The 23,858-nt window shown below is 48.2% G+C and overlaps 1 protein-coding gene across 1 annotated transcript in view; it reads right to left on the bottom strand.

Moving 5' to 3' along the window:
* Positions 1-1,398: 1,398 nt before the first annotated feature.
* lpgat1 (lysophosphatidylglycerol acyltransferase 1) overlaps positions 1,399-23,858 on the bottom strand; it is an 84,912-nt gene continuing 62,452 nt past the window's right edge. The window contains exons 6-8 of the mRNA XM_055873135.1: positions 21,471-21,597; positions 4,457-4,563; positions 1,399-4,288 (exon numbers count right to left, since the gene is read on the bottom strand). Of these exons, the coding sequence (XP_055729110.1) occupies positions 4,137-4,288; positions 4,457-4,563; positions 21,471-21,597 (386 nt within the window). The 3' untranslated portion in view covers positions 1,399-4,136. The remainder of the gene's footprint in view (positions 4,289-4,456; positions 4,564-21,470; positions 21,598-23,858) is intronic.

Below are 23,858 nucleotides of genomic sequence, written 5' to 3'. Positions count from 1 at the left end.
AGACCCAGCCCTCCTCCTCCCTTCCCCCATCACTCCAGCTGCTATGGCGATGACAAGCCAGGCCGCCCTTGCTCTAGATCCTCGCTTATCATCCTATACATGATGTAACATTTTACTACATCTGCCAGTCAGGCGGCTTAGTTTAACAAGTGGCCACAAGGCCTCTCATTCATGACCTCGCCCCAGTGGTTTATGCCTACCTGGCAACAAATAAATGCAACAATCTTAGTAATTCAGTCCTGTGCCAAATGATAAGCGTAGAAGGATAAAGAGAAGTCTGAGAAGTGACAGATACTCTGTGTAGATAGAACAAGTGTCTGTTCAGAAGGGTGCGAAATGTGACATTTTCAGATAGAAATGCATTTTGTAGAACAGGCATGATATTCTGTCATGCAGAATTGGACATAAAAATGTAATTAATAAAGTTGACACTATCTGCAATGTTCTATAACGTGAATACACACCAGGAAGAAACATGGTGGCATTCACTCACTTCCTCTAACATGGGCTGTGTTCAGAATGGCACAGCGTAGCAAAACGTTTTGGAACAGGAAATGAAAATCTATGAACAAATTTAGTTAGTGCCTCCCCGGTTTGAATGGTTTTCTTCCTACTAAGGACGACCCGTTTCAGAGCTGAAAGAGGATGTGTAATGTAAACCGTTGGGTCTCTGTGGTCAAATGACAGATGCCACGGTTAAACAAAGAGCAACAGAGACCAAAAGCAAGGACAGGCTTTAGTTACCTGGAAACCGCCCTGCGGCAACGGCATCACTATCAGTGCCTATGTCAATAGAAAATGAGGAAATAAGCCTGACAATAAACCTGACAGATGCAATCAGAGCACCATAAAATCACTATTTATTGTGCTGGGTTTAGGTGTGGGAGAAAGGGGTTTGCTTACCCATACCACTCCAAGACATTGAAAAAAATACAAATACATTGTGAAAGAGTTTGATTTACAAATGTTACGCTCCTTTTGTGTTATTTTTTTAGTTCTTACCTCGCCTTGAGACATGGCTGAGCTGCAATTGTTTTTTTTCTTCTTCAAATTAAGGAGTGGGCCTTTATTAAAAATGCCTCATGCACCACAGTTTAAGTTCAATCAGGTCTCAGTAGCTCACAAGTATATCACACATTCTATGAGAGTGACATAGCCTCTCTACACATTCTCAGTATATTAGTGAGATAATGGCTCCTAATAAAATGTATATATATATCTATCTATCTGTATATTTATTTACATAAAACTCAAACAGAAGTAAACGTGTGCCATCTGAAAATGGGTGTGTCAGACACTTCAAAAACCAACATCAAATACTGAGTATGAGGCAGAGAGAGTATGAGGCAGAGAGAATATGAGGCAGAGAATGAGGCAGAGGAAAAATCAGACAAGCTATCAGGATCTTTATGACCATCACTTTTATTCCAGCACAAGTTCTTTGTGTTGTAAAATGGCTGTGTAGCTAGGAAGAAAGGGAGGAGTACAAAATGGAAAATTACAGAGTTTCTAGTATCGTTTGTTAAAATTCTTAACGTTGTCATTGTTTTTCTTTCCTAAAACCATATCTAGGAAATCAGATTTTTACCTGCCTTTCTTTGGAGACAGTTAAAAATAAAAAAGAAGATGAAGCTTCATTTTCTGTCACTCTCTCACATTGAAAAGCAATCTCACGGGACCGGCACAAAGATGACCGCTAAAAATGTACGTCCCTATCTTCAAATGGACACCTTATCTCCCGAACCAGCCAGCCTTCTGTCTTTCATACACAGCCTGTTACTGGACAGTATTAACCACAGTTTAAGAGGTAAGTCATGACTAAAATGCATTCCGTTTGCATTCCTTAGACATCATGATTGTAGCTGTTCATCTAAAGCGTAAATACCTCTTAGGTGTGTTTATATATATTTTTTTAGATAAAAAAAACCCCCATGGTATTATTAAAACAACTTTTGGGAGAGAATTGGTGCATAATTGCTGGGCCGTGTCTGAATTCCCCTCCAATGTGAAGGAGTGATTTCTTCCTGGATGGTCTAGTTCCAAATCAAAAACGTAATGCCCTACCAATAGACAGCTTCTTGGTACCCCCCTAAAAAGGACTGGATAGAGATCAGTAAATTGGCAATATCTTTAATAGGCTAGGTGGGAGATTTGCCATATACTGCACACATCAATCAAGTCCTTTTAACATCTCCAAGTGGGAATCATCCAGTGCCTAGGGGGGAGGGGCCTATGTCCCTGTCCCGTTACTTCCACCAATCCAACCACTTCAGAGCTGTGATTATGTCAAGAAAGGTAGAAAGGAAAGGATGCATTTCTGAAGTATTCCAACAGGGCCATATGTGTATCAATGAGCAGTGTGACAGTGCAGGAGATGAGAGCCTGGCCGAGCCCTCTGGATTCATGAAGCGCGAATGAATAACATCCAGGTCAGAGGTCAAACCAAAGGTCAAGAAACAGGGAAGTAACAGAGAAGTGACTGGTTTCAAAAGCCGTTTGCTTTTTCTTCCTCATTTTTTTCTTGTTCTTTAAACATTTATGATATTTCAAAATTAAAAACAAATCAGAAATAGTACGGACCAAGAGAGAGATAACATCGGTTGCAGTCCCTCACAACATTGAATTTCTTCCTCAGCTTCGTTATGTACAAGAATAAACATACCCATGACGTAAGGACAACAGTTCAAGTCATTTAAAATTGAAATAAAATCTGACCACTAACAGTGATTTGCTGTCGAATCTCCGTTATCGCAGAGCAGCGCGACATCAATTATATATATACATATAAAAGGGGGGGGGGGGGGGGGGGGGGGGTTATGCTGTAAATTTACAGTAATGACACCTATGAGTGTGTAAGCCAAAATCTCTAATTTAGAATGCAGAGCATTAGGGTAGCCACATCTATAAAAATAATATTTGTATTATGTCATTCCCCACCCCATGACTTAAATATTTGTAAAACTACAGTATGGAGTCCAATGGGGGTAAATTCAGCTTTGTCCTCCTTTTTAAGTTTGGCTCGCTGAGACGTTCCTCTATGGACAGAGATCCACTCTGCTCTGTGTGTGTACGAGTGAGGACAGGGGGGTGGAGAGGGTGTTAGGGGAGTTTGTTTTCAGGGTGGATCAGATCAGAGTGCTGTCCCAATGTGCCATCAGTGTTCTGTCATCAGCGTTTGGGCACTGTTCCTCCGCCGCTGTGTCCTCCTTCCCCCCTTGGTTCCAGAACCAGGTACCCCGACCACATGTTGTGGAAACAGTCCTAACCAGAGCCTGACATCGTCGCCAGTGTCCCTTTAGGCCCAGACGGAGGGCCACTAGTGTAAACAAGAAGATTCCCCCGCAGTCAGTCAGTTCAGAATACTGTCAAAGACAGACACAGTAAAGTCTCCAAGACTTCAACGTAGATAGAGAGCGACGACGACCACAACAAATGCAATGGCCGTTGTTAAGGGGAGGGGCAATTTAAAATAAACATTAACAGCTACCATTCAGGAATATTTCCTGGAGTAGAAGAGGGGGGTAGTAGGGATACTTTTAGTGCAATGAAGGCTAGAAGAGAGGGGTTGGCATGGTAGTCTCTGATGGTACATACAACAGCCCACCCTCTCTGTAGTGTGGGTCAACCGCAGAATCAGCAGGCCTGGAGAGAGGTCCAACTGGGGGTTGGTTCACCCGAGGGTGGGGGTGGGTACAATGGCAGACACAATGCATACTCGCACACTGTAAAACTACACCTAAAGACCAGGAAGAGAGTCCACTTGAAAACACCCTCAGTCTAAATCCTGAGCCTCATGCTTGATTTGAAAATGAGGCTCCATTGGAGAGACCAACTAGATTGGGACGTTTATATCCAAGTAGTAAGTATGTGTAAATGATTAATGTTCAGAAGTATGGGCTTCAGTCAATTGTGTGTGTGTCCGTCCGTTTGTCTGTGTGTGTGTAGGTATTCATGTAACCAGGGGGGAAAATAGCCTCCAACATGGTCATTTTTTTTCAGTCTCTCCCGGTTTTTGCAAAATGTACATTCATCCATCATAGGAAGGAGAGATGGCGCCGGGGCGGGCGAGCCATCGACTGATCCAGAAGCAGTGCCAGGGTCTGGTCCACTTTTAAACTCCATCTTCTTCAGCACACTCAGAACAAACAGTAGTAGAAGTACTGGAGGACGCTGTACCACAGGTAGCCCGAGGCAAAGGCCAGGGATTGGATGAGACAGAGCCGCACGGGGTCAAGGGTCATCGCCCGGGAGACGGCCTCCTTCTGGCCTTTCGGCGGAGGGAAGGCTCCTGTTGGGGGGACACAGGAAGGAATAGTCAGCGACATTGTGATCACGCCTCAATGTGTACAGTCAATTCTCTGAAATAGAGGGAGAGGCCAGAAAGAGACAGCTCAGAAAGAAAGGCAGAAAGAGAGGAGGGAGAAAAAGAGGGAGAAAGAAAGCAGTGAATACCGACCTGTTTCGTAGAAGTGAGCCAGTAGATCCTCCTTCTCCACAAACCTCTGGTACAGCCAATCTGTCAGGGGCTTGGTCTCTACCGGAACCTCCTTTATGGGGTATACCCTGGGAGAGGATCAAGGGGAGAGAATTTTACATTTAATTACATTAATTTAATATGTTCCTATATGTTTGCGTTGGAAATGTATGTGGTTACCCTTTCCATTCTGACACAGACAGACAGACAGACAGACAGAACAGTATTATTGAAGTTTTTTCTCAACGAAGGCTGGCTGCATTGATCGTCTCCTCACTCCCTGAGCTGAGTCTATCCCAGAGAAGAGTCTATCACAGTGTGTGTGTGTATGTGTAGAGAGATGTGAGAATGAGCTGCAAACCAAGTTTGTTAATGAGTTTATCAGAGAGTGTGTGCGCATTCGTGTGTGTGTAAGCAGTACAAGCCTCAGCTCTTTCAGGAGACTTCATTAACAGACAGGCTAATCACGGTGACAGGGAATCCATCCCTGCCTCTGACTCTACAGAGATACAGACAAACAGCAGTCCCAGCAAACATAGAAATGCTGCCTCACCTAGCTGGTCCCAGATCTTGTTTGTGTGGTCTTGCAAACTTGACAAGTCAGCATAAACGTATCTGCGACCAGGCTAAACCTCACCTGCCCATATGAGAGAAACCACAAACCCGGTCACTTTATCAGGGCTAAAAACTGCTGGCTGTTGTACAGTGCCGTGACGTTTTTTTGCATTAGTCAGCTCCGTTGTCACAGGGCCTGTGCAGAAATGGCCTGTACCACACCAAGGCACTTCTGAGAGGATTGGATAGATAGAAAAAATATGGTAGTAGCTCCACCCAGCTCTCTGATAGACTTGTTGTAATTCTGCCATACTGCTTAAACCAATCCAATCCTTTCAGATCCAAGACTACAGTCTTTCTAAACAAAAGGTGGCAGAAAGTAAACTAACTGCCATCCAGGCTTCCCTGGACATCATGCTTTCAGATAAAAAAGTCAGATTCTCCCACTCATCTCCCATGACATGAATCCTTGAATAATACAGCTACACAGCCCATCTACCACAATAGTACAGCGGCAGGTAGCCAGGCGGTTAGAGCATTGAGCAAGGTCACTGGTTCGAATACCTGAGACGACAAGGTGAAAAATCTGTCGATGTGTCCTTGAGCAAGGCACTTAACCCTAACTTTCTCCAGTGGCAGTGTACTACTATGGCTGACCCTGTAAAACAATACATTTTACTGCACCTAACTGGTGTATGTGTATTTTTTGTAACATTGACTGTACGGAATAGGATTATTACATTGTGAATCAGTAACAGGGAGGCTTGAAAGGATCAATGTAGCTCTGGTCTAGGTCATTAGTGCATGCCCCCCCGTCTCACAGCCAAAACCAGGGTCCTGTTAAGTTGGGAAAAAACGTTTTGAAATAGATTGAAACAGGGGAGGTACTGCCTGATCTCATCCAATAAAAACACAGATTTCTGTTTTTCATTGCAAAATGTTTGCGACAGCGTGCCCTACTGAACCTGCTCCAGCTACGCAACACTAAAGAATTGACGAGAAACACACTGAAAATGAAACATGGTTTCTTAAAATAATTCCTCTGCTTTTCAATTGATCCACATTTAGTCAACAGTGGATCTCGAATCAGAAACCGTCTAATCCTAACTATATGTAATAATCCTATATAGTGTACAACCCAAATGACACACAGAGCTGACCAAATGTATTGCACTATATAAGGCAGCGGCATCAAAGTCATTCCATGGAAGGCCTAGTGTCTGCATGTTTGACTTTTATCCTTTAAATTAAGACCTAGACAACCAGGTGTAAGGAGTTCCTCACTAATTAGTGGCCTTAATTCATCAATCAAGTAGAAGGGAGGAGCAAAAACCTGCAGACACTCGGCCCTCCGTGGAATGAGTTTGACACCTGTGATATAGGTAATAGGGTGGCGTTTGGGATGCAGCCATTCATGAGAACCAAGCCCATCTAGCCATGGTTCCACACACACATAGCTGTTTTAGTGTAGCGTGCCTACTGCCTACCTATGAGGCCCTCTCCGGTCCCAGTGGTAGAAGATAACCCAGTAATCCTAGAGCCTAGCGAGAGGAAAGGGAAGCTAGCAGGCTTAGGCCACTTAATTGGCTGTTTGGGCATCAGTAAAGTGGCCACTGCCCTGAGCTTTCCTCTGGCTAAAAGATCCATCCAGGTTAAATCAGGGACCAGGGGAGCAGAGTGGGGGAGGATCCAGGTTAATCAGGGACCAGGGGGGCAGAGTGGAGGAGGATCCAGGTTAATCAGGGACCAGGGGGGCAGAGTGGAGGAGGATCCAGGTTAATCAGGGACCAGGGGGGCAGAGTGGAGGAGGATCCAGGTTAATCAGGGACCAGGGGGGCAGAGTGGAGGAGGATCCAGGTTAATCAGGGACCAGGGGGGCAGAGTGGAGGAGGATCCAGGTTAATCAGGGACCAGGGGGCAGAGTGGAGGAGGATCCAGGTTAATCAGGGACCAGGGGGGCAGAGTGGAGGAGGATCCAGGTTAATCAGGGACCAGGGGCCAGAGTGGAGGAGGATCCAGGTTAATCAGGGACCAGGGGGGCAGAGTGGGGGAAGATCCAGGTTAATCAGGGGCCAGGGGAGCAGAGTGGGGGAGGATCCAGGTTAATCAGGGACCAGGGGGGCAGAGTGGGGGAGGATCCAGGTTAATCAGGGACCAGGGGGCCAGAGTGGAGGAGGATCCAGGTTAATCAGGGACCAGGGGGGGCAGAGTGGAGGAGGATCCAGGTTAATCAGGGACCAGGGGCAAGAGTGGGGGAGGATCCAGGTTAATCAGGGACCAGGGGAGCAGAGTGGGGGAGGATGCGGGTTAATCAGGGACCAGGGGAGCAGAGTGGAGGAGGATCCAGGTTAATCAGGGACCTGGGGGCCAGAGTGGAGGAGGATCCAGGTTAATCAGGGACCAGGGGAGCAGAGTGGGGGAGGATCCATGTTAATCAGGGACCAGGGGGCCAGAGTGGAGGAGGATCCAGGTTAATCAGGGACCAGGGGAGCAGAGTGGGGGAGGATCCAGGTTAATCAGGGACCAGGGGAGCAGAGTGGAGGAGGATCCAGGTTAATCAGGGACCAGGGGAGCAGAGTGGAGAAGGATCCAGGTTAATCAGGGACCAGGGGAGCAGAGTGGGGGAGGATCCAGGTTAATCAGGGGCCAGAGTGGAGGAGGATCCAGGTTAATCAGGGACCAGAGTGGAGGAGGATCCAGGTTAATCAGGGACCAGGGGGCCAGAGTGGGGGAGGATCCAGGTTAATCGGGGACCAGGGGAGCAGAGTAGGGGAGGATCCAGGTTAATCAGGGACCAGGGGGGCAGAGTGGAGGAGGATCCAGGTTAATCAGGGGCCAGGGGGGCAGAGTGGAGGAGGATCCAGGTTAATCAGGGGCCAGGGGTGCAGAGTGGAGGAGGATCCAGGTTAATCAGGGGCCAGGGGAGCAGAGTGGGGGATGATCCAGGTTAATCAGGGACCAGGGGCCAGAGTGGAGGAGGATCCAGGTTAAATCAGGGACCAGGGGGGCAGAGTGGGGGAAGATCCAGGTTAATCAGGGACCAGGGGGGCAGAGTGGAGGAGGATCCAGGTTAATCAGGGACCAGGGGGGCAGAGTGGAGGAGGATCCAGGTTAATCAGGGGCCAGGGGAGCAGAGTGGGGGAGGATCCAGGTTAATCAGGGACCAGGGGGGCAGAGTGGGGGAGGATCCAGGTTAATCAGGGACCAGGGGGCCAGAGTGGCGGAGGATCCAGGTTAATCAGGGACCAGGAGGGCAGAGTGGAGGAGGATCCAGGTTAATCAGGGACCAGGGGCAAGAGTGGGGGAGGATCCAGGTTAATCAGGGACCAGGGGAGCAGAGTGGAGGAGGATCCAGGTTAATCAGGGACCAGGGGGCCAGAGTGGAGGAGGATCCAGGTTAATCAGGGACCAGGGGAGCAGAGTGGGGGAGGATCCAGGTTAATCAGGGACCAGGGGGCCAGAGTGGAGGAGGATCCAGGTTAATCAGGGACCAGGGGAGCAGAGTGGGGGAGGATCCAGGTTAATCAGGGACCAGGGGAGCAGAGTGGAGAAGGATCCAGGTTAATCAGGGACCAGGGGAGCAGAGTGGGGGAGGATCCAGGTTAATCAGGGGCCAGAGTGGAGGAGGATCCAGGTTAATCAGGGACCAGAGTGGAGGAGGATCCAGGTTAATCAGGGACCAGGGGGCCAGAGTGGGGGAGGATCCAGGTTAATCAGGGACCAGGGGAGCAGAGTGGGGGAGGATCCAGGTTAATCAGGGACCAGGGGGCCAGAGTGGAGGAGGATCCAGGTTAATCAGGGACCAGAGTGGAGGAGGATCCAGGTTAATCAGGGACCAGGGGGGCAGAGTGGAGGAGGATCCAGGTTAATCAGGGACCAGGGGGCCAGAGTGGAGGAGGATCCAGTTTAATCAGGGACCAGGGGACCAGAGTGGAGGAGGATCCAGGTTAATCAGGGACCAGGGGGCCAGAGTGGAGGAGGATCCAGGTTAATCAGGGACCAGGGGGCCAGAGTGGAGGAGGATCCAGGTTAATCAGGGACCAGGGGGCCAGAGTGGAGGAGGATCCAGGTTAATCAGGGACCAGGGGGCCAGAGTGGAGGAGGATCCAGGTTAATCAGGGAACAGGGGGGCAGAGTGGAGGAGGATCCAGGTTAATCAGGGACCAGGGGGCCAGAGTGGAGGAGGATCCAGGTTAATCAGGGACCAGGGGGGCAGAGTGGGGGAGGATCCAGGTTAATCACGGACCAGGGGGCCAGAGTGGAGGAGGATCCAGGTTAATCAGGGACCAGGGGGGCAGAGTGGAGGAGGATCCAGGTTAATCAGGGACCAGGGGGGCAGAGTGGGGGAGGATCCAGGTTAATCAGGGACCAGGGGGCCAGAGTGGAGGAGGATCCAGGTTAATCAGGGACCAGGGGGGCAGAGTGGGGGAGGATCCAGGTTAATCAGGGACCAGGGGGCCAGAGTGGAGGAGGATCCAGGTTAATCAGGGACCAGGGGGGCAGAGTGGGGGAGGATCCAGGTTAATCAGGGACCAGGGGGCCAGAGTGGAAGAGGATCCAGGTTAATCAGGGACCAGGGGGGCAGAGTGGAGGAGGATCCAGGTTAATCGGGGACCAGGGGGCCAGAGTGGAGGAGGATCCAGGTTAATCAGGGACCAGGGGGGCAGAGTGGAGGAGGATCCAGGTTAATCAGGGACCAGGGGGCCAGAGTGGGGGAGGATCCAGGTTAATCAGGGACCAGGGGGCCAGAGTGGAGGAGGATCCAGGTTAATCAGGGACCAGGGGGGCAGAGTGGGGGAGGATCCAGGTTAATCAGGGACCAGGGGGCCAGAGTGGAGGAGGATCCAGGTTAATCAGGGACCAGGGGGGCAGAGTGGGGGAGGATCCAGGTTAATCAGGGACCAGGGGGCCAGAGTGGAAGAGGATCCAGGTTAATCAGGGACCAGGGGGGCAGAGTGGAGGAGGATCCAGGTTAATCGGGGACCAGGGGGGCAGAGTGGGGGAGGATCCAGGTTAATCAGGGACCAGGGGGCCAGAGTGGGGGAGGATCCAGGTTAATCAGGGACCAGGGGGCCAAAGTGGAGGAGGATCCAGGTTAATCAGGGACCAGGGGAGCAGAGTGGGGGAGGATCCAGGTTAATCAGGAGGTAGAATGGAGAAGTATCCAGGTTAATCAAATGGTAGACTGGCATGAGATAACCCTTCTCTTATCTGTTATCTGCAGGGAAGTCGTCTGTGCGTGGCCAATAAAACAACTATACTCAACAACAATATAAACGCATCATGCAACAATGTCACAAGTTTACTGAGTTAAAGTTGAAATCAGTCAATTTAAAACTGTCAATTTAAAACAATTCATTAGGCCCTAATATAGGTATTTCACATGACTGGGGAGCCAGGTCCAGCCAATCAGAATGTTTTTCCCCACAAAAGGGCTTTATTACAAACATAAATACTCCTCAGTTTCATCAGCTGTCCGGGTGGCTGTTCTCAGAAGCCGGATGTGGAGGTCCTGGGCTAGCGTGGTTACACGTGGTCTGTGGTTGTGAGGCCGGTTGGATGTACTGCCAAATTCTCATGGTAGAGAAATTAAACATTCAATTCTCTGGCAACAGTTCTGGTGGACATTCCTGCAGTCAGCATGCCAATTACACACTCCCTCAAAACTAGAAACATCTGTGGCACTGTGTTTTGTGACAAAACTGCATATTTTAGAAAGTGGCCTTTTATTGTTCTCTGCAAAGGTGCACCTGTGTAACGATTTTTTTTGTTTAAAATTAAAAAAACATATAACCTTTATTTAACTAGGCAAGTCAGTTAAGAAAAAATCTTATTTACAATGACAGCCTACACCGGCCAAACCCAGACAACGCTGGGCCAAATGACCATGCTGTTTAATCAGCTTCTTGATATGCCACACCTGTCAGGTGGATGGATTATCTTGGTAAAGGAGAAATGCTCACTAACAGGGATGTAAACATGTGTGTGCAACGTGCTTTTGAGAAATAAGCTTTTAGAAGATCCCCGAACTGTTCCATAAGCACTATTTCAGCTCAAGAAACATGGGCCAACACTTTACATGTTGCGTTTATATTTTTGTTCAGAATAGTTCCAGACAGCCTGACCCGAGAGAGAAACAACACTATTTATCTCTGTGTGTGCGCCACTGAGGATTCCTTTTTAAGGGAGTGGAATCCTAATCGGCATTCCATATTTTTTTGTTTATTGGGAAAGGCGGATACGAAAGAGAGAAGGAAAGATGGAAGTAGACATAAACAGAGGATTAGATCCCATGCCAACACGTATGGCATATGCACTACAGCCTGTGATTGTAGCTGCTAGACCAGCCCCAGGCCAGAAGGATTCAGTTAGCTCTCCAACAACACCTATAACCATAGAGGCTGTAGACTTCATACAGAGTCAACCGGAGGTAGCCTGCAGGCATACTTCATCTTGCACATAAACATTTCACTGCTAACTGTGGAGCGATACATTGGTTACATGCACACAATATGATTATTGTGGATAGTCCAATTAATATAATAGTTTGTTTGAAACCTTGACATGCTTTACAAGGACAACTTTTTCATCTAATAATCCTGGATACATCTGAAATCAGGCTACCTGATGGGACTTTTGATAAACGCAGAAAATAAAACATTCTATCACAGTGATCATATTTTTTATTTGGACATATAAAGTTCGTATGTGAAGAAAAATGATTAGAGTTTTTCTGAACTCGTAAGATGGAGGCTTGCGCTACCGGTGCTGGTAGATGTGTAGATCAAATTCACCGCTGGAAAGCCCATTAAGCTGTTTACATGTCCTAATAATTAAAAAGATTGCTCAGAAAACCAGGCTTTTTAAGTAAGCAATTGAGTAATTGATTTGGGACCTTATTCCAATTAAGACAAGCAGAGTAAGGAGTTTACATGACTAATGTAATACTCTGTGTATTGCCATAATCAGTTTAATATCTAATCATTAGTGTGCATGTAAACATATTGATTGCTTCCAAATAGGGGTTTGGTGTCTGATGCACCTGGGTCAAGTCCATTAGGGCCTAACGTAGCAAAACATTGTACAACGGAAAACAAAACGTTTCTTATTGGACAAGTAAAGGTTGTACCTCCTCGTTTGGGTCTGTTTTTTCCCATTTGTGCCTAATGAACACAGTCCTGATAGAAACCATACACTGGAATTACTCAGGAGTGTTCAGCCAGCTTCACCTGTGTCTGTTTACTACTACGCTACTAGCATCGCCATGGCGATGCTAGTCCTCCAAGGAAACCAGTCCCTAAAATGTCACTTTCATATTCATACTCCCAATAGACTAATAATCCTCACAGCCCTCATTATACACATCACCTGACTATACAGACAGCTGGAGAGAGGAATAGAGATGTAAAGGAGGGCTGGAGAGAGGAATAGAGATGTAAAGGAGGGCTGGAGAGAGGAATAGAGATGTAAAGGAGGGCCGGAGGGAGGAATAGAGATGTAAAGGAGGGCCGGAGAGAGGAATAGAGATGTAAAGGAGGGCTGGAGAGAGGAATAGAGATGTAAAGGAGGGCTGGAGAGAGGAATAGAGATGTAAAGGAGGGCTGGAGAGAGGAATAGAGATGTAAAGGAGGGCTGGAGAGAGGAATAGAGATGTAAAGGAGGGCTGGAGAGAGGAATAGAGATGTAAAGGAGGGCTGGAGAGAGGAATAGAGATGACAGGGGTTTTTCAATATAAAAAGGCACTTTATAAAAGTGCAGAGAACAGGAACGATTCAACTTCCCACCAAAATCCCCAAAATTGATATGGCAGCAAACTTCCTTTCAAGTGTTTGTGTGTGTGTGTGTAAGCACATGTAAGGTCAATAGGTGCCTAGCTAGCTGGTGACCAGGCAAGCGTGGACGTTATGAATTAAGTCCCCCCCCCCCCCAACACACACACAGAGCAGCAGTTGGAAACACACAGAGCAGCAGTTGGAAACACACAGAGCAGCAGTTGGAAACACACAGAGCAGCAGTTGGAAACACACAGAGCAGCAGTTGGTAAAACACACAGAGCAGCAGTTGGAAACACACAGAGCAGCAGTTGGAAACACACAGAGCAGCAGTTGGAAACACACAGAGCAGCAGTTGGAAACACACAGAGCAGCAGTTGGTAAAACACACAGAGCAGCAGTTGGAAACACACAGAGCAGCAGTTGGAAACACACAGAGCAGCAGTTGGAAACACACAGAGCAGCAGTTGGAAAGGAAAGCTAAAAAAAAAGCTGAAGGAAAATCCTTAGAGGAAGAAATCAACCTGTTTAACACCTCCACAAACATACCTAGCTCACACATCTGCCATTCAGAAGGGGCTTCATAATGTCACAATCTGGGAGATTGTGATTACAGAGAGAGACAGAGACAGACAGACAGACAGACAGACAGACAGTGCATAGTACCTGGTATCATCTAAAATTCCTTTCACTTTTTGTATTCTGAATCAGTGTAAGGTGGAGGGGCAAAACAATGTTTCTATCTCACACACACACAAAAAAAAACACACACACACACACACACACACACACACAACGAATACAGGGGAACTCCCCTATTTCCCAAACAAAGCCAGAAGACCCACCCCTATCTTCTAGTAGGCAGTTAGCAGCGACATACATTTAAAGATACTCCAACATTCTCAGATGACTGTGTGAAAATAACGACTAACCTTTTCAACACACCTACACCCACCCACAGCCTCCTCTGAATCAGAAAGTTCATCCTCATCAATCAAATCAATCAAATGTATTTATAAAGCCCTTCTTACATCAGCAGATGTCACAAAGTGCTGTACAGAAACCCAGCCTAAAACCCTAAACAGCAAGCAATGCAGGTGTAGAAGCACGGTGGCTAGGAAAAACTCCCTCGAAAGGCCAGAACCTAGGAAGAAACCTAGAGGAACCAGGCTATGAGGGGTGGCCAGTCCTCTTCTGGCTGTGCCAGGTGGAGATTATAACAGAACATGACCAAGATGTTCAAATGTTCATAGATGACCAGCAGGGTAATAATCCTCATCCTGACACCAGTGCACCACAAGGCCTCCCTCTGCTAAACTCAGCAACATTCATTCCCAGCAGCCAGTGTGTGTGTGTGTGTGTGTGTGTGTGTGTGTGTGTGTGTGTGTGTGTGTGTGTGTGTGTGTGTGCACAAGTGCCTCTCACAACAACCTGGGTTCCCAGAGCGGAGCTCCAGAGCGGCTTACCCTGCTGGGGTGGCTGATTGTAGTCACAGCCCAGCGGAAAGTCCCCTAGATGGGTTAGGAAAGTCTCCTGCTTCTCCTGCTTCTCTCATTACTGGGCCTAATGAGTCTTTAGCCTTAATCTGAGCCTGGCCCAGCAGTAGCAGAGAAAGGGGCCTCTGGGAGCCAGAGTGGGGGCTGGTGGAGGGCTGGAGTGGCCATGGTTCACACAGATCACCCGGATGTCAGCATCATAGCCCTCAGAGACCAGAGGGAGGTCTGTACCGGACTGGCTGGAGCACTGGGTCATGTTAATTTGGACCAAACTGACTGTTTTTGAACAAACACAACCTTGGATGCAGTGGATGCCTCTAGAATGCCTCTAGAATGACAGGGCTGTAAAAAAAAGTCAACCCTTGATATAAATCATAGAGATCATTGTGATGCCGTTGGAAAAGAAGACTATTCAAAGAGAAAGTCATTGGAAATGTATATGCTAAGCCATCCACCTTATGAGAGGCCGTCGGTGTGAGGAGGCTGGGGTCACTTACACAGCTGAGCCTAGATCGGAGAGAACTAAAGCGAAGTACATGCCAAGTGTGCACTGCCTTATTAATGTGTGTGTGTATGCACGCTCATACACAAACATGCGCTCACACACAAACGCGTTTGTTTGTACTCTAATCAGTGCAGTAATATCAAGGGAAAAGCAGCTAAGGGAACCTGAGGAGATCAACACTGTCAGAGGAATGGACTGAACTTGGCTGGGAGTGAGTGAGTGAGTGTGTGTGAGCGAGAGAGTGTGTGAGATCTCCTTTAATGAATAGCTGTAGAGCGGCAACAAAGTGACAGAAACAGCTTTTTAACAGCCTTGGCTTTAATCCTCACCCTACCTGAATGCCTTAACCAGGGAGTGATCTATGCAGTCCTAGTGTCATATCTTAAAGTCTCCTGTTCAGCGCTATTCCTTTAATTCCATGTTGACACGAGGCTAGCGCCACTTTAATGGGTTGTGGTTCCCAAATGGCCCCCTATTCCCGATATAGTGCACTACTTTTGACCAGAGCCCTGTGGATGGGAGTGGGGGAATTCCTAACAGTGCCACACCAACTGTAGGCTTCCGACTGAGGCCATTTCTCTACCTTTTAAGTAGCTGCTTTATGTTGCGTACAGCACTATCAGTGTAATGGCTGTAAAGTAGGTTCAAAGTCCTCTCTGTCTGCACAGAAGTTAGGGCGGCTCCTCCGTATTGCAGCTAGGGCGGCTCCTCCGTATTGCAGCTAGGGCGGCCCCTCCGTATTGCAGCTAGGGCGGCCCCTCCGTATTGCAGCCCCCCCGTATTGCAGCTAGGGCGCCCCCCCCCCCGTATTGCAGCTAGAGCGCCCCCCCCCGTATTGCAGCTAGGGCGGCCCCCCCCCCCCGTATTGCAGCTAGGGCGGCCCCCCCCCGTATTGCAGCTAGGGCGGCCCCCCCCGTATTGCAGCTAGGGCGGCCCCCCCCGTATTGCAGCTAGGGCGGCCCCCCCCGTATTGCAGCTAGGGCGGCCCCCCCCGTATTGCAGCTAGGGCGGCCCCCCCCGTATTGCAGCTAGGGCGGCCCCCCCCGTATTGCAGCTAGGGCGGCCCCCCCCGTATTGCAGCTAGGGCGGCCCCTCCGTATTGCAGCTAGGGCGGCCCCTCCGTATTGCAGCTAGGGCGGCCCCTCCGTATTGCAGCTAGGGCGGCCCCTCCGTATTGCAGCTAGGGCGGCCCCTCCGTATTGCAGCTAGGGCGGCCCCTCCGTATTGCAGCTAGGGCGGCCCCTCCGTATTGCAGCTAGGGCGGCCCCTCCGTATTGCAGCTAGGGCGGCCCCTCCGTATTGCAGCTAGGGCGGCCCCTCCGTATTGCAGCTAGGGCGGCCCCTCCGTATTGCAGCTAGGGCGGCCCCTCCGTATTGCAGCTAGGGCGGCCCCTCCGTATTGCAGCTAGGGCGGCCCCTCCGTATTGCAGCTAGGGCGGCCCCTCCGTATTGCAGCTAGGGCGGCCCCTCCGTATTGCAGCTAGGGCGGCTCCATACTTCCGTCTGGACAGTGTGTCACATGAATAGGGGTTACTATGGAGTCACAACGTCTCAATGTCCCTACTTTGCTAATTAGCAGTAATCCATTAGTGGCATTCCAGGCACCTTGTCACCTAATTTATCAGGTGATTTACTGGACAACAGCACATTTAAGTAGGTGGTGCAGGTATCCTCATGAATGGCATAAATGGGGCGGGGGTGGTCAATTAGTTCCAGCAAGCATGCAGGGGGAGTGGTTTTCAATGATTTCCTCAAAATGTATGTTTTCACTATTTTGAGAAAGTAACAAAAATAACTGGATGGCTCCTTTTTAAAGGCCTTTAGAGTCTTGGAGTCGTCTTTAATCAGAATGGCTAGAGAATGATAAGAACAGAATGATGTTCACACACTATGAGTGTGAACATTGTTTAACACATGTTAAAACAAAATTGGGATATTCACGTAACAAAACAAAATCAACATCACAGTGCAGTTAACACAAAACTAACAGGTCATCATCATCCTCAACCCTAACGCAACAATTGGATTTGATTGGACAATGCTGTACCGTAATGCACAAGACAAGTTGCGGGAGACGATGCTCGCGAATGAATAGGACCATATTCTGCATTGTGCACATTTTAATGGTAGTTTAAAACATTAAGATTTTTTTTATTTTTTTGGCACATCCCTAATAGAAACTGCTGAGGGGAAGGACATACAAAACTTACTGTACACAGCAGAGGCGGAGAGTGTGTGTGGGGGAAAGCTACAGCAACCAGCCTCTGTCTAATTAATCAAATCAAATGTTATTTGTTCCATACTTCGTAAACAACAGGTGTGGACTAACAGTGAAAAGCGTACTTACGGGTCCTTCCCAACAATGCAGAGAGAAAGACAAGAGAAATAATAGAAAAGTAAAACTCATAATAATAAAAGTAGTAATAGATACATAATGAGTAACAATAACTTGGCTATAAACAAGGGATACCAGTACTGAGTCGATGTGCAGGGGTACAAGGTCATTGAGGTAGATATGTACATATAAAACTTTGAATAAAGTGACACAGTAAACAGTAGCAGCAGCGTATGTGATATGTCAAAAAAGTTACCGCAAAAATGGTCAATGCAGATAGTTAAATAAATTCCGCAAAAAAAGAAACGTCTTCTCACCGTCAACTGTGTTAATTTACAGCAAAGTTAACATGTGTAAATATTGTATGAACATAACAAGATTCAACAACAGACAAACTGAACAAGTTCCACAGACATGCGACTAACATAAATTGAATAATGTGTCCCTGAACAAAGGGGGGGGGGGTCAAAATAAAAAATAAGTCAGTATCTGGTGTGGCCACCAGCTGCATTAAGTACTGCAGTGCATCTCCTCCTCATGGACTGCACCAGATTTGCCAGTTCTTGCTGTGAGATGTTACCCCACTCTTCCACCAAGGCACCTGCAAGTTCCTGGACGTTTCTGGGGGGAATGGCCCTAGCCCTCACCCTCCGATCCAACAGGTCCCAGACGTGCTCAATGGGATTGAGATCCAGGTTCTTCGCTGGCAATGGCAGAACACTGACATTCCTGTCTTGTAGGAAATCACGAACAGAACGAGCAGTGTGGCTGGTGGCATTGTCATGCAGGAGGGTCATGTCAGGATGAGCCTGCAGGAAGGGTACCACATGAGGGTTGAGGATGTCTTCCCTGTAACGCACAGCATTGAGATTGCCTGCAATGACAACAAGCTCAGTCCGATGATGCTGTGACACACCGCCCCAGACCATGACGTATCCTCTACATCCAAATCGATCCCGATACAGAGTACAGTACAGGTACTGTCTTAGGCGTCTCACAGTACAGACATTGCAATTTTTTGCCCTGGCCACATCTGCAGTCCTCATGCCTCCTTGCAGCATGCCTAAGGCACGTTCACGCAGATGAGCAGGGACCCTGGGCATCTTTCTTTTGGTGTTTTTCAGAGTCAGTAAGAAAGGCCTCTTTAGTGTCCTAAGGTTTCATAACTGTGACCTTAATTGCCTACCGTCTGTAAGCTGTTAGTGTCTTAACGACCGTTCCACAGGTGCATGTTCATTAATTGTTTATGGTTCATTGAACAAGCATGGGAAACAGTACTTAAACCATTTACAATGAAGATCTGTGAAGTTATTTGGATTTTTACGAATTATCTTTGAAAGACAGGGTGCTGAAAAGTCTGGGTAGTTATTTTGTTAACTATTTAGCAGTCATAGCTTGGGGGTAGAACATGTTCATGGTCCTGTTGGTTCCAGAGTGCAGTAGTAGAGAGAACAGTCTATGACTAGGGTGGCTGGAGTCTATGACAATTTTTAGGGCCTTCCTCTGACGCCGCCTGGTATAAAGGTCCTGGATGGCAAGGAGCTCGGCCCCAATGATGTACTGGGCCGTACGCACTACCCTCTGTAGTGCCTTGCGGTCGGATGCCAAGCAGTTGCCATACAAAGCAGTGATGCAGCCAGCTCTCAATGGTGCTGCAGTAGAACTTTGAGGATCTTTGAGGCCCACACCAAATATTTTCAGCCTTCTGTGGAAAAAGAGTCATTGTCGTCCCCCTTCACGACTGTGTTGGTGTGTTTTGACCATGACAGATCCTTGGTGATGTGGACACAGAGGAACTTGAAGCTCTCAACCTGCTCCACTACAGCCCCGTCGACGTGAAAGGGGGAGTGCTCGGCCCTCCGTTTCCTGTAGTCAACAGTCAGCTCCAACAAACCACACTGCCAGGTCTCTGACCTCCTCCCTATAGTCTCATCGTCATCAGTGATCAGGCCTACAACCATTGTGTCATCGGCAAACTTAATGATGGTGTTGGAGTTGTGCGCAACCACGTAGCCGTGGGTGAACAGAGAGTACAGGAGGGGACTAAGCACATACCCCTGAGGGGCCCCCGTGTTGAGGGTCACCGTGCATATGTGTTGTTGCCGACCCTTACCACATGGAGGTGTCACATCAGAAAGTCCAGGATCCAGTTGCAGAGGGAGGTGTTCAGTCCCAGGGTCCTTAGCATAGTGATGAGCTTGGAGAGCAATATGGTGTTGAACGCTGAGCTGTGGTCAAATTAACAGCATTCTCACATAGGTTTTCCTTTTGTCCAGGTGTTGGACAAAGGGCAGTGTGGAGCGGTATTGGAGTGGGTCCAGGGTGTCTGGAATGATGGTTTTAATGTGAGCTATGACCAGCCTTTCAAAGTATTTCATGGGTACAGATGTGAGTGCTATGGGGAGATAGTAATTTAGACAGGTTACCTTGGCGTTCCTGGGCACAGGGACTATGGTGATCTGCTTGAAACATGTTGGTATTACAGACTGGGTCAGGGAGAGATTGAAAATGTCAGTGAAAACACTAGACAGTTGATCAGTGCATACTTTGAGTATGCGTCTTGGTAGTCTGGCCCTGCTGCCTAGTGAATATTAACCTGTTTAAATGTCTTACATCGGCTACGGAGAGCGTGATCACAGTCATCCGGAACAGCTGGTGCTCTCATGCAAGGTTCAGTATTGCTTGCCTTGAAGCGAGCATAGAAGGCATTTAGCTTGTCTGGTAGGCTTATGCCACTGGGCAGCTCGCGGCTGTGCTTCCCTTTGTATAGTTTGCAAGCCCTGCCACATCCAACGAGCGTCAGAGCCGGTGTAGTACGATTTGATCTTAGTCCTGTATTGACGCATTGCCTGTTTGATGGTTCGTTGGAGGGCATAGCGGGATTTCTTATAAGCGTCCGGGTTAGAGTCCCGCTCCTTGAAAGCGGCAGATTTAGCCTGTAGCTCAGTGCAGATGTTGCCTGTAATCCATGGCCTTTGGTGGGGATATGTATGTACTAGAGGTCGACCAATTATGATATTTCAACACTGATACCGATACTGATTATTGGAGGACCAAAAAAAGCCGATATGATTTTTATATATATATTTGTAATAATGATGATTACAACAATACTGAATGAACACTTTTATTTTAACTTAATATAATACATCAATAAAATCTATTTATTCTCAAATAAATAATGAAACATGTTCAAATTGGTTTAAATAATGCAAAAACAAAGTGTTGGAGAAGAAAGTAAAAGTGCAATATGTGCCATGTAAAAAAGCTAAAGTTTAAGTTCCTTGCTCAGAACATGAGAACATATGAAAGCTGGTGGTTCCTTGTAACATGAGTCTTCAATATTCCCAGGTAAGACTTTTTAGGTTGTAGTTATTACAGGACTATTTCTCTCTATGCCATTTGTATTTCATATATCGTTGACTATTGGATGTTCTTATAGGCACTATACTATTACCAGCCTAATCTCGGGAGTTGATAGCTTGAAGTTTCCGAGAAACATAAGATATTACAGTTCTTCAGGTCTCGTTGATAGAATAGTCTAGAACGGAGCTCGTCCAGTTTGTTCTCAAGTGATTGTAAATTCGCTAATTAAACAGAGGGTGGAGGTGGATTATTTACTCTCTGCCGTAGTTTCATCAGGGCACCAGCACGTCGGCCTCTATATCGCCGTCTCTTTATCTTCCTAGTGTAGGGGGATCCGGGCCTGGTCAGGGGTGAGCAGTATGTCCTGTGCCGCCGATTTTTTTAAGTAGAAATATTAATCCAAATCAAGGTTAGTGATCGCTGTTCTGAATCTGTTTACGGTCATAGGAAACGATGGAGGAAACATTATGTACAGAAAAACAGAAGATCAGCGCACGTTGGTCAGGAGCCAGTAAAACAACCGCTATACTTCCCATCGTCATCCTCCCTCAGAATGAATCCATAATTACAAGATCTGAACAACAAGAGCCTTAACATATTCTTATTATATTTTCTATGATGAAGAGGGCCAGATCAAGATATGGATCGCAACCTGGGCGAGCCCTAAAGCCAACAACCTGGGCGAGCCCTAAAGCCAACGACCTGGGCGAGCCCTAAAGCCAACGACCTGGGCGAGCCCTAAAGCCAACAACCTGGGCGAGCCCTAAAGCCAACAACCTGGGCGAGCCCTAAAGCCAACAACCTGGGCGAGCCCTAAAGCCAACAACCTGGGCGAGCCCTAAAGCCAACAACCTGGGCGAGCCCTAAAGCCAACACAACACAGCCCAGCCTTGGATAGAGACTAAGAGGGTGAGAGAGGTACAGAGATAAAGAGAGAGGTGTCTGTATAGTTAGGGTCAGTCATTACCTGTAGTGTACATGTGTGACCGTGGGAGGTCTGTAGCCAAAGATCCACGTCTGGATGTCCATGGGCCTGGCTTTGGGGTACGCTATGGTCACGTCCACCACCCACTGCAGGCCTTTGGGTTTACTACCTGCACAGACGGAGATAGAGAGAGTTAGGACATGAATGAGCATCACAGGCAGACAGTGAGGATGATATGGACATGGGAGAGAGGGGGAGATAGGGGCAGAGGGGAAGAGAGAGAAAGAGGGATGACAGATGGGAGGGAGAGAGTAAGTGACTCTAAGGGGTGTGTCTATGTGTATGTCTGTCTGTCAGAGTGGGCTGTGCGTCCTTAGGCTGTGACAGAGAGGACGAGAGAGGCTAAGGGGGGTTGAAACCATCAGGAGAGGAACGTCTGGCTCAGACACAGGCCGTGTATGAAAACCTTACTAGCCGTCATATTCTTGCTTCCTCCGTCCTTGTTTCTTTAGTTCCTCTTCAAAGCTCATTGGAGGGGAGGATCCATAGTCCCTCCCTCAAATCTTCTCCTCCAATGAGCTTAGAGAAATTGAGGAAACGAGGAGGCAAGGATTTGAGGATTAAGTAAGCTTTTCAGACACAGAGCCATGGCATCACAAGGCGGACAGAGCTAGCAGGCGAGGCAGTGACATGGTCCAGGTGATTATCTAAGGATAAACCTCATCGCTCAAGCCGAGCCTCTGATCTGTGACATAAGGCTGCAATGGCCTACAAATACAGATGTAGCCTGTTTGACCTGTGTGTGTGACTGTCGGAGACCGTGTGTGTGTGTGTGTGTGTGTGTGTGTGTGTGTGTGTGTGTGTGTGTGTGTGTGTGTGTGTGTGTGTGTGTGACTGTCGGAGACCGTGGGTGTGTGTGTGTGATTGTCGGAGACTGTGTGTGTGTGATTGTCGGAGACTGTGTGTGTGTGTGTGATTGTCGGAGACTTTGTGTGTGTGTGATTGTCGGACACTGTGTGTGTGTGTGATTGTCGGAGACCGTGTGTGTGTGTGTGTGTGTGATTGTCGGAGACCGTGTGTGTGTGTGTGTGTGATTGTCGGAGACTGTGTGTTTGTGTGTGACAGTCGGAGACCGTGTGTGTGTGACTGTCAGAGACCGTGTGTGTGTGACAGTCAGAGACTGTGTGTGTGTGTGTGATTGTCGGAGGCTGTGTGTGTGTGTTTGTTGGAGACTAAATATGTGTGTGTGCGTTTGTCGGAGACCGCGTGTGTGTGTGTGTGTGATTGTCGGAGGCTGTGTGTGTGTGTTTGTTGGAGACTAAATATGTGTGTGTGCGTTTGTCGGAGACCGCGTGTGTGTGTGTGTGTGATTGTCGGAAACCGTGTGTGTGTGTGTGTGTGCGTGCGCGCGCGTGTGTGACTGTCGGAGACCGCGTGTGTGTGTGATTGTCGGAAACCGTGTGTGTGTGTGTGATTGTCGGAGACCATGTGCGTGTGTGTTGGAGACTATGTGTGTGTGTGTGTGTTGGAGACTGTGTGTGTGTGTTGGAGACTGTGTGTGTGTGTGTGTGTGTGTGTGTGTGTTGGAGACTGTGTGTGTGTGTGTGTGTGTGTTGGAGACTATGTGTGTGTGTGTGTGTTGGAGACTATGTGTGTGTGTGTGTGTGTGTGTGTGTGTGTTGGAGACTGTGAGTGTGTGTGTGTTGGGGACTGTGTGTGTGTGTTGGAGACTGCTTGTGTGTGTGTTGGAGACTGCTTGTGTGTGTGTGTGTTGGGGACTGTGTGTGTGTGTGTGTGTGTGTGTGTGTGTGTTGGAGACTGTGTGTGTGTGTGTGTGTGTTGGAGACTGTGTGCTGGAGACTGCGTGTGTGTGTGTGTTGGGGACTGCGTGTGTGTGTGTGTGTGTGTTGGGGACTGCGTGTGTGTGTGTGTGTTGGGGACTGTGTGTGTGTGTGTGTGTGTGTGTTGGAGACTGTGTGTGTGTGTGTGTGTGTGTGTGTTGGAGACTGTGTGTGTGTGTGTGTGTGTGTTGGACACTGTGTGCTGGAGACTGTGTGTGTGTGTGTGTGTGTGTGTGTGTTGGAGACTGTGTGTGTGTGTGTGTGTTGGAGACTGTGTGTGTGTTGGAGACTGCTTGTGTGTGTGTTGGAGACTGCTTGTGTGTGTGTGTGTTGGGGACTGTGTGTGTGTGTGTGTGTTGGAGACTGTGTGTGTGTGTGTGTGTGTTGGAGACTGTGTGTGTGTGTGTGTGTGTGTGTGTGTGTGTGTGTGTGTGTGTTGGGGACTGTGTGTGTGTGTTGGAGACTGCTTGTGTGTGTGTTGGAGACTGCTTGTGTGTGTGTGTGTTGGGGACTGTGTGTGTGTGTGTTGGAGACTATGTGTGTGTGTGTGTTGGAGACTATGTGTGTGTGTGTGTTGGAGACTATGTGT

The sequence above is a fragment of the Salvelinus fontinalis genome, chromosome 20 (genome assembly GCF_029448725.1).
Source record: "Salvelinus fontinalis isolate EN_2023a chromosome 20, ASM2944872v1, whole genome shotgun sequence".
Taxonomy (NCBI): domain Eukaryota; kingdom Metazoa; phylum Chordata; class Actinopteri; order Salmoniformes; family Salmonidae; genus Salvelinus; species Salvelinus fontinalis.
The sequence above is the reverse complement of the archived record's forward strand: the minus strand, read 5'-3'. Positions and strand labels throughout refer to the sequence as shown.